Consider the following 11,900-nt stretch of genomic DNA (forward strand, 5'->3'; position numbering starts at 1 on the left):
GATAGATAGATGCCGTTAACTTTTAATGAATAGTTGAATAGTTAATGAAAAGTTGCCATAACTAAGTCATTATTTACATGAGGGATATAAAAGGCACCTCAGAGCAACCATTAAAGTGAATAACAAAAGAAATAAGCATCTCCATCTCATCACCTTGACGAATCACCACACAAAAATATACAACCAACCCCCCCATTCCACGACGGTCGGAAACACCCACAACCATGAGCCCTAACCATCTATTCCTGAGCAGAACTCCTACATCCCAGAAAGGCCATAAAATACCAAATGCAATCTAGTGTCAACACAAAATGAAACCGAAAACATAAACCCTGTAAAACAGCTCAGTTTTTTTATGGGAGGCAATGTCTAAGCTAACCAATCTCAGCTCTGATGGCCGGCCTGCTGTAGCTCCTCATCTGAAGCCTGAATTATAACATATGCCGCAGTTTCCGATTTGAAAAGGGACTCTGGCAGAAAGGTTGGAAACTTGACAGGAGCTCGTCCACACATGCCAGGAGGGCAGAGCGATAGTAACGGATTTCCATTCCCTGTCCCATTCCACGAGTGTTGCTGGTGCTGATAGTGAAAATGGTGCAACATTGGCACGCTGGTGCACAACGCATGCCAGGAAAGGACAACAGGAAGGAAGTTTGGCAATGGATAGGAGTGAGGGGAGAAATGGAGGGACAGGGCCAGGCAGAGAGGGCACCAGGGGAAGGAGAAAGAGCGAGAGCCGCGGGGTGCTTGGTGACTCAGACATGACGACAAAAAGAGAGACAGAGAGGCACTGTGACATACTGTACTTGTTATCAGAACACAGAGCTCATTAACACTCTATTAGTGTAAAATAGCCAAGCATGAAACTCAAGCCATGGTAGTGTTAGCGCTGTTTGCTAAGGCAAGCATCTCTATTACTATTGTTTATGCTTGGGGTTACATTTTTGCTAAATCTTTAGCCTGAAACCAAAGCACATTTTAATCAATGGCTTGATTTAAAATCAAAATCATGGCAACAGGGTTGAGAAAATAAGACTGACCCCTTCTGACCAAGCAAAATCTGCAATGCAATAAAAAAAATTATATTAATAAAATGTCATAATGGCATAATTAATAAAATAATAACAGTAACGTATAATAATTTCAATTGTAACGTAACATGTAACGATCAGCCTTATTGGTAGATGTTACATAAAAATAAAACATTAAACATTGTAAAATAACATTAACAATTAAATAAATAAGTAAAATATAATAATAATAACAACAATAATAAATGTAATATTATTTATTTATTTAATAATAATTTAAGATAAAACCCAGATCATTCAACCATATGTAAAATACAGTAGTAATTATTTCAAAAAGTATTAAAATCAAGAGTCTAAAGAAATAGTGCTAAGAAAACTGTGGCTGATATTACTTGCTAATGCACTGTGGGAAAAACTATATACACTGTAAATTTTGTACAATCGGCCTTGCAGAATATCTAATATTTTTTTATATCTTCCTTCAAAGGCAATACGCACATTTAATGCTGTTCTTAATATATTTTATCTTTCGCAATAAACATCTTGTTGCTGGGTAAACACTGAGTCAATTTCCATGCTAATTTTGTCCTCCTTTTCAAGGCCAATAATTGTGGTCACTGGAGCATTCTGACCGATTTGGGCATCTTCTTTTGGGTGACTGTAATGTTCCTAAAGCAATATCAGATAACAAATTCAGCAATACTGAGCTCATCTAAACTCAACACTTGACTGAAATGAGATAAGCCAAAAAAAAAAGAAATGAGAAAATGCAAAGGTGAATACCTTGACGGAAAAGCAGGACTTGACTTATCACATCAATAGGAGTGAAATGAAACCAACAGCCGATGACCGTTATTTGGCACCAGGGGATGCTGACACTGTCACAGCACAAGACGTCAAATTCAGGATAACAAATATCTGAGCATGTGTGATATTAGCATTAGGACTTGAGTTTCCTGTTTGGAAACAAACTATTTTTGTAAAACTTGTGAACTGAAGAAGTACAAACCTCACCCTTACATGTATTGAACAAGGTGTGACTCAAGAAACTGGCCAATATATAACACCTGTCAACTTCTATTTAAAGTGAGTAGTGAGCAAAGCCAGGATGGTTTCCTTCCTGATTACTCCACTAACTTCAGATGTACCAAGTGTTGATGGCTCTAGTGGGCATTTGTGGCTATAGACTCTGGGAAGGCTCATGTGGCGGCACAGAATGTAGGATTATAACTCAACTGATATAGCAACATGCAAAACAGGGATTATATTTCCAATCCCCATAGTGTCAAGATCCCAGTGGCATCTGTTGCCACTGCTAATCTTTGTTAGACATTCTAGACAGGATCAACAAATGGAAAGCAGATGCACTGCTGCAACATCAGCTAACAGAACAGACAGACTAGAGAATAATACTTAATTCACACTCAAAATAGAAGCATCTAAAACAAACTTTATAATTACAATATATGCATTGAAGATTGTAGAGGAGAACATTAAACTACAACACTCCTTATATGGTACATTACCTGAACTTCCCACAAACCTCTAACTTTAGAGTCTTGTAGTTGATCTCAGATTTAAAGCCATCAGTGTAACACAGGCTAATAAAACACACATCGGGCAGAATAACCCAGCTACGAAGCCAGTGTAAAAACTGTGAGCCAATAATTGCTCCGTAATTGAGCTTTTTTCAGCTCATTGTATCTGTCAGGCGGCGTCATTAACTTCCAAAACGAGCTGCAATAAACCATCACAATTAAGAGCTCAATTAATGAACAAATGGATGCGCAACAAATGCATTATAAAGAAAGCAATCTAAAAACTTCAGTGAAATTGCAGCTTGACCCATCCTTCAACAAGAAAAGCAGTTAAGGCTTTATTTTGGTTTGGGGTTAGTATATTGGCATAAATTGAATATTGGATTTAAACAGAATACAACTTCATGATACACAACAAAAATAAACGATAAAAACTCTCAATGATGCGCAATGAAACAAGCCTAAATGATCATTCCAAAGTCACTCATGGCATGATCTGAAACTGATAACATACATAAACTTACACAAAATTAGCACAAATTGGAAACTTTCAGGCATCAGAACCATGGTACAGCGGTAAATCACGCTCAACATAAGATCCTCAAATCCCATAAGGGGACGATGGTTCAAGTTCTGGCTCATTCAGCCTCTCCCCAATCATTGTGGATGATCCAAGCAAATATGCCCAGAGCTCCAGAAAAGCTGAAAACTGTCAAGAGAGATCTTTCTGCATATTGCTCTTTACAATCACAGAAAGCATGTATATTTGTTTGTCCCAGTAGAATTCCATATTAAGACAGGAAGTGTCATAAAATCAGTGCTGTATATCTGACTCTTTGGAGTGTTCATTGGTTTTGTCTGCTTGAATCTGACAGTAGGAAAGGCCAAAAGACCACAGACTGTTTTTTGTCCTTGAAATAATTTTGATTATTGGTCTCTATCCATGACAACATTTTCCAAAAAGATATTTTCTTCACTGACAAAACCAATAAAATACAATAAAACAGATTTGTTGGGCAATTTCTTTCTCTTTTTGCTTACTAACAAAGACATGAAGCTTAATATGTTAACATTTTAGCCTGAGCACAAACAAACAAGTTTAATTGTTTGAAAAGCTCAAAACTAAGACTAATAAATACCAATTCGTTTCCCAAATCAAGAATCAAGTTCAAGGAAAAATCATGTAAATATGATCAATAAGTCCGTTGGAATATGTGTAACTCACCTCACTCTGATTCATATCACACAATCTGTATTTCTAACGGTCACAGAGCCTATAAATCACTATGGAAGAGCTTGTCGTGAGTCAGGCGGTGTTCATTAAGGCTGGACAGCTGCATTACTCCACCATTCATGGGTCAACAGCTCTCTCCCAAAGGCCTTTCATAAAAAAAATAATGTCTGTATATTTTTAAAAAGAAACCATTCGTCCGTTTAGAGTCATTTACAGCACGATTACTCTGGCAACTCTGGTGTGAATCAAAGCCGAAACCTTTCTAAAACAGCGGGAGCCACAGTGGAGCAGGTCTAATTCTCATGACTTTGTAATACTTTGTCAAGTTCACAAAAGCACTTCTCTTGTTCTCTTGTAACCATAGAGCTTTCCATTTTGTCCAGTTCAACGGAAGCTAAATAGAATTTTTTCAAGATCGGGGCTGACATGACTTTTCACGCCACGTCACCATGTTAAGTCCCCCTGGAGGAAGCGGGGGCCACGTGCCTTGACCAAGGGCACAACGGAGAGAGCTGAAGTTTTGCAGATGCAGGTTTTTAATATGCAACCTGTTGGTTAGAAACCCAGACATGCAACAACTAAGCTTAACCACATTAAAGAAATAAAAAAAGGAAAAGAAACTAGAAAGGCAAAGGGAAAGGTAAGTAAAGGAAAGGAAAAAAGAAAAGTGAAACACTAAAAAAGGACAAAGAAGGGAAGAAAAAGAAAAAAAGAGAAAATTAAGAGAGAAGAACATCAAAAGAGAAGAAAAGGAAATAATAAAATAAAGGGTAAAGACAAGAAAAAGAAAATGTAATAGATTAAGTGTAATAAAAATGTATAGTCATACTTCAAATTGTTCCATAACTAAAAGTTTGTGAAAAAAGATCACACACGGAGTTATGAAAGCCACATTATTTGTTTTAACCCTAAAACATTTATTTCAATGAAACTGACATTTAGTTTCTTATACTCTTTTAAAGCCATACAGCAAATTTTGACAGTAAATACAATTATGTTTCTATGGAAGCCCGTTTCCGCCACTGAATAAAAAATAAAACAAGGTAATTGCGACTTTTTATCTCACAATTCTGACTTTTTTTTCTCAGAATTGCGAGTTCATATCTTGCAATTCCAACTTTATAACACACAATTGCGAATTATAAAGTCAGAATTGCGAGATAAACTCGCAATTCCGAGAAAAAAAGTCAGAATTGCGAGTTAATATCTCGCAATTATGACTTTTTTTCTCAGAATTGCTAGTTTATATCATGAAATTCTGACTTTATAACTCGCAATTCTGAGAAAAAAAGTCATAATTGCGAGTTAATATCTCGCAATTTACTTTTTTTCTCAGAATTGCGAGTTTATATCATGCAATTCTGACTTTATAACTCGCAATTGCGTGTTATAAAGCCAGAATTGCGAGATATGAACTCGTAATTCTGAGAAAAAAAGTCAGAATTGTGAGATAAAGTGTCGCAATTACCTTGTTTTATTTTTTATTTAGTGGCGGAAACGGGCTTCCATATGTTTCCACCCACATATGTTTGTGAAAAAAATTGATTATTTAAAACAAACAAACATTAAAACATCGGTTTGCTTGATTTGGACTGAAGAAAAAGTTTGATGAAAAGACATGCACATAAACTACAAATAAATATATTAACAAATAATTATTATATTACCTAAATTTGCCAAAGAAAAAAGAGGAGGAAATCTGTTTCAGTCTGCACTAAATTTGTAAAAGGTATGACAAACTTGAACCTGAAAATAATAATATATAAAAAAATTTAAAAAAAAAACAGTTTTTGTATTCATAACTGGCAATAGAGTTGGAAGAGTCTGTCATTTTCATTTCATTTTAATCTAATGTAACTTTCTTTAAAAAATATCATTCAGACCTTCCCTACTCTAAAGCAGTCAGGGGACTTAATGATATTTTTAAAAGAAAATGACAGGTCAGGGCTGGAGAGTGGAGACTGTGACTGAAATAATAATAATAAAAAATAAAAAAAATTGGACAATCTCCACCAAATAACTCCAAATCTAGTCAATGATCCTTACCGATATGATCCTCACATTTATTCCATCTGATAAGTACTAAAGTAAAGCTCAGGTAAACAACCAAATCCACCAACCAAATTGCTATAAATATATTTGTAAATCTAAAATGCTCCTAAAAAATGGTCTCAACACCTTTCAGGCACCAAACATGAGGTATGAAGGTCAAACAAGTAGCTTGTGTGTTCAGGGTGACATCCGCAAGGATGTTTTAATAATCAGACATCGGTTGTGCTTGTGGATTTTATTTCATGGAAATCACGTACAGCTTCGTCCTGACATCCACCGAGGAAGACCATTACATCACTCCGCGATGTCCTTGGACCAGATAACCAGCTTTTCCAACCCGAAAACAATATTGTACCCAGCAGGAAACTCCCGGTGAACACACAAGCTGTTCAGTGGACTGAAGTTAAGCATGCAGAAATGGACTTATGGGAAATTAAGTAATTATAATAATAGGCTACAGAATAAGACAGAAGAGGACCTGAATGAACACTAGACACAAACTTTTGAGGGCTGTTGGTGGTTGCCAGGACGCTCTGGGTTACTTACTGGTCCAAATCTCTATGATATTTCAGTCTCTTCAGTGTAAATCTATGGGATTTTCCCCGACAACTAACACTGCTAATAACAAAACGAGACACACTAAAACATGGGGCGACAGCTGTGGGATCCTAAACAGCATTTGGGACCAGAGCTGTCGCTGTGACATCAACTACCGCAATGTTGTTTACAGCATTGTGACAGACTCATCCTTGCATATCCTACAGAAGATATAAAGAGCTGTCAAGTGTGCTACAGACGTGGTATATTATGATCTTAACCCAAGGCTGAGCTTGTTTTATCTGCATTTACTTCCCTGTAAGTTTATCTGCCACATCTCTTCACTGTCCTCACGACAACTCCTTCCTTCCCCGTTTAGCAAGAATCGGCAGTGTGACTGTGGGTCAGCCAGTGTTTGCACTGGCACGATGCTCCCACTGTGGATTAGAGAGAGGACTCTTCCCCTGGCGGGCCACTGCTCAAGCTCCTCATCCTGCTGTGCTAATATCCACTAAACCATCTGCGTTGTCTTATTCCTGCAGAGCCATCTACACTAAGAGCTTTCTCCAAGAGAGCTGCAAAACCAAAATCTACTGCTGACAACTTGAGTTCTCAAATGTTTACAATATTGCTGTAAAAGTAAAATTAATAAAAATTAGTAAAAATCCTTTGTGTCACAAGTTGTATGAAAACACCAAGCTCGAGAAAATAAAATGATAAAATTACGAATTAAGGTCACTTGACTGCGACTCTGTTTATGCCACAAGAATCTGCTGGTTTGCAGTGATCAATGAGATGTTTCATTGTGTTAAACGACCATCATATGACCCATTGAGAAACGTAGCTTATGAGCAAGACTGTTTGGTACAAAGGTCCCATCAAGATGGTTAAGGAAATGAGCTCATTTAACAAGGACCCATAGAAAAAAGGTGATCATGTACAGCCATCAATCCAGCTTCCCCTTCAGAATAATTACCAGCCCAATGAGAAAAAGGAGGACACCTTCCTGTCCTTGATATAATTTACAGCCTCACTCCACATTATCCCTTCCATATATAAGCAGATCCACAGAAGGCTCTCAATACATTCCCTAAATGAATGAACAATGTCTAGGACTTGAACTCAAGTATATCTTTTAAACTTTCGAGAGCTTGTTTGACAACGTTTCGGTCAAAAGATGCGTGTTAGCGCCTTATGATCAGATGCCATTAAAGCCTGAACAGATAGTTTGGTTCTTTAAAAAGCTCTTTAAAATGGACACTGAAATGAATCGACAGCAGATGAAGACTCAGTCTACTGATCTTCTTAACAGTTTGCAGTGAACATGATTCAGTGTGGACCTTTACTACTGATCAAAGCTGCCGCTTGCCTGTCTGACTTTACAGGCAACAAAAACATTCAGCCTTAGCCATACCAGTTTCAGACAACCCAAATGGATCTACCGAAGTGTCACAATTGACAAAACTGCTTAATTAAGGGTAGAGAAATGACTATTATTTTGCTTTGAAATGCTGCTTTGTGTCCTTGTCCCACAGCCCTGATATTTTCAGAGGTTTGTGTGTCATCCGTCTCGGACTTTAAAAATATAGCATTGCTCAGGGACAGCTGTTGAGCCAGAGCTCAAAAATAGCTCTTTGTTTGCGGTGCTGCTAGAACAGCAAGTGCTGGAATTTTTTTTTTTAATGATAAGATAAAATAGTGACTGGCTGCAGTGATCTACTTAACACTTAAAAAAGAGAAAAGTGGGAAGAAATGAGAAGAGAACAAAAATTAATTAAGCACATGCTGTTACATACACACTGTTCATTATGAAAACTAATGTGCAATGAGTCATAAAACATGGAGTGTAAATTGGATCATAAATGTAATAATTACATAACCGCCCCAGATCCTATTGTAATATATATATAATATGCCCTGAAAAAAAAAAATGTAATTATACTAGTAAATTTACATTTTAATATAAAAACGTATATTATATATGGCTGGCAAATTTACTTTTATTTACATTTTAATATAAAACTATTAAAATGTAAATAAAAGTACATAAAGGTCATTTCAGAGAAAGATACGTAAAAACATTTTTAAATCATTAAATGTTTCTCTTCATACGAAATTACTTCTGTTACTTATTAAACAAATCAGTGAAGGCAGGGGAAAATAATATATCAGTTATATCATAGTCTAACATTTCATGACCCAATCAAATCCTGATGGATGAAGTCCCTTCCGATATTAATTTCCAATGAATATTTTATTCAGAAGTAGGTTAAATCAGGTCACCTAAAAAGCAGACACATTTTTAGTGTTTGGTGCTTCTAAACTACATACTTTATTCAATACTATATATTATACTAAAACAGATATATTACTCAAACAAACAAACAAAATCAACGCTCACATCTGTTCCCAAAAATAAGTGTCTTTAAATTCTAATTAAAATTAAATTTTTGTAATGTGGAACACAAAATATTTGCAATGACATGAGGGTGAGTAAATTACAAAATGTAAATTTTTCATTTGAGTTTGTTGAAAGAGGTGAATTTGCATGGTGTTTTGTTTTAAAAGGCATGAATTTAAACAAGAAACTGCCCAGTTTTATGACACCAATCACAGCTGGGTCCATTACCAAATCCACCTGTTAAAGCACCACTACTTTAAAAATAAAATAAAAAGCAGAGACAACCAAGTCATCCATCCCTACTATACATGTCAGAATAAAGACACTGATGTCATGCTTTGCTGAAGCAGGAAATTTTACACAATGTACGGTTGTGTTGTATTCGGTGTGAACGGCCGTTAAGCAGTACAACGCTGAATAGCAGCTATAAAGGTCTTTGCTGAGACATGCAGTTTGAGAGTCTTTAGTCCAGTACACTCCATTCCTGGAAACTCTTTAGCCGCATTTCTCTAAAGAAAGACATCCATAACATCCCTCTTTGTGTGTCACAGGTAGAGAAAGAACAGTGTCACAGTCTGCCACCCACTCGGGGATTATAGTGAGGCGAGGTGTTATGTGAAGGCATAATATCCCTCTTAATCTTTCCTTTTTTCTTTTCTAAAGCTTATGCCATGAGGCTGTACTAATGTGTCAAACATCAATCCCGCTGGCCACGAGGGGATACAACTGACCATCGCGCTCAAATATTCTCAGGCAGACCACGTACGGCTTCAAGTCAAAGTCAAAACATGCCAAAAAGCAGTAAAAACTAACGCATCTGCGCTATAGCTGTAAGGTCATAATTCACTATTTTTTAAAGGCAGGTTTCAAAAGTAAGATAATTTAGGAATATATTCAAGACATGTTAAAAGGGCATACGGGCACTTAAATACAATTCAATAATCTGGAATATTTGCTAGAAACATTATGGAGTATAATAAACATTATTATACTCCAGCGGACAACCAGAAACTGCCATGAATGCATTTCTGAAGATTGAAGATATAATAACAGGTGAAACTGTTAGATCTCCTCATTTTTCTCACATCATGGCGCCTGTAATAGCTTTGTGCTACGTCTCAGCAACAGTCTTCTTAATCGGACGGGAGATAGATTTGCATGATCAGCACTGATCTAGAATGCAAGGCCATAGAAGTAACAAGGACTCTGGTTAGACTCTGACTAACTTGCTTTGAAAGAAATGTACAGAGAGTCAGTGAGGAACTGCTAATTAACAACACGATTAAAAAACAATCAAAGTGATAAACTAACATAAGTTAAGTGTTCTCAGACAAGCTCAGGTATAAGACGAAAGCGAAAACAAAGTTAGAGCAAAGATGGTGGATTTATGTAAATGTCACTCATTTGCATGCTAATGTGACCTGACATTTTTGTGGTAATGTTAAAACACTGAAGCACCAATGCGTGTTTAATTTTGCTGACGTAAATTTGATGGCACAGTCTTAAAGTGTGAATCTCACAAAAAAAAAATAGCTGCCTCACTTTTCACCACAAGATTAAAAAAAAAAAAAAAAGTCTCAAAATTAAGAAATGAATTTGCAGCAAAAAAATCCTATTTTTAGGACCATTAAGATTTGGGATTTGTTGCCATTTTCATGTTCATGACAAATAAGCACATTGCCCCAAAAATCTCATAACTGTAATGCAGAAAAAGTTTCTTCACATTAATCTCATATAGTGATGAAAATCTTTCTTTCCAGACACAATTTTATTTATTTATTTTTAATCAGAATACACCAAATTCAGTACACTCAATGCAACTACGCAATAGTAATTTTAATAACATTTGTATCATTTAAATGTATTAATAATATTACATTAACGTTTTAATAATGCATATTTAACACTTAAACAATGCACTATTTTTTTATATTACAATTACAAGAATAAGATTTTTTATTTTATTTTATTTTTTGTATTGCTGCAACTAGAATGGCCAAGTGCTTGGTTAAACATCCTGTGGAACAGATTTACCTGGTCTGATAAAGCTGGTGGCTCAGACAGTTGGGCCCTACAGACATTCCCCAGACTCAAAATTGGTCAATTTTCCTCTATCACAACAACAGAGACAGTTGGAGATGAAGGTGAGAGGAACAGAACCGCCGCAGCGACACTCGGTTCATAAGCTGAGCGGATTAATCTTTCATCAAAAAGCAAAAAAAGAAGATGATTTATTGAATCATGAATGATGGTCTTCCAGTCAAACGATTCAGAGTTTGGGAACAGAAGATGTGGGTTATGTCTTCTAGCATCCTAAATGCCTGCATACAAACGATCTAATAAACTAAACTCAATTACAGCAGATACACAACATACATAAAGTCACGGCACGCGACCTCATCTTAAAACTCAACACGAGATGACAAACCAAGCACGAAGGGGAAAAAAGCTCCTCATCTTTAAGGCAAGCACATATTGGCACACATTCTAAAATCAGCATAATGTCCTGTGGTTAACACTCAGTAAGAGTCTTATCCATGCGATGAGAAAAAAAAAAAAAAAGCTGAAACAATGCTTTTTATTGGCAGACGGGACAGCCACTTCCCTCATTTCTAGAGATGAAGGAGGGTGGAGAAGAGCGGAATGAATGAATCCGCACATCAATCACTGTTGCAATGCTAAAGCCAAGGAGGAAATCAAACCGGTGTCATGTGCTGTAGCTCTACGTGAATTTCAAGGGCACTCAAGAGCCTCCTGGTACACGTGGGGCGAGGAGTCCACAGAGATTACGCAGAAGTATTAAGTGTCTCGTTTGTCTTTCTTACCTTCAGCCGGTGTGAGTCCAGCACCCTGCCGTGACATAAGTGCTGCCAACGAGGTGCGTGTGTTTGACTGTGTGTTTGTAACAGGTGCTGCTGCACTCACCAGAAACACTCTGTAGGCGTCTTTGCGTCTTACGGGGCCCCAGCATGACTCGGTGTCATTGTATTTCACACTCCCGGCACTGCACGAGTGATTCCCACTGCGAGAACGCAAACAATTAGACACTTCTGACCTCTTAAAAATCGATTTCAGGAGTTTATAAAGTACTATTTATATATATATAT

At 36.7% G+C, this 11,900-nt stretch overlaps 1 protein-coding gene across 1 annotated transcript in view; it reads right to left on the reverse strand.

The window, feature by feature from the left end:
- Window positions 1–11,900, reverse strand: part of LOC107728757 (transmembrane protein 104-like) — a 35,186-nt gene that overhangs the window by 15,189 nt on the left and 8,097 nt on the right. Inside the window, exon 7 of the mRNA XM_016539042.1 lies at window positions 11,719–11,782. Within this exon, the coding sequence (XP_016394528.1) occupies window positions 11,719–11,782 (64 nt within the window). The remainder of the gene's footprint in view (window positions 1–11,718; window positions 11,783–11,900) is intronic.

This window comes from Sinocyclocheilus rhinocerous, unplaced genomic scaffold (genome assembly GCF_001515625.1).
Source record: "Sinocyclocheilus rhinocerous isolate Xijiao unplaced genomic scaffold, SAMN03320098_v1.1 scaffold463, whole genome shotgun sequence".
NCBI lineage: Eukaryota > Metazoa > Chordata > Actinopteri > Cypriniformes > Cyprinidae > Sinocyclocheilus > Sinocyclocheilus rhinocerous.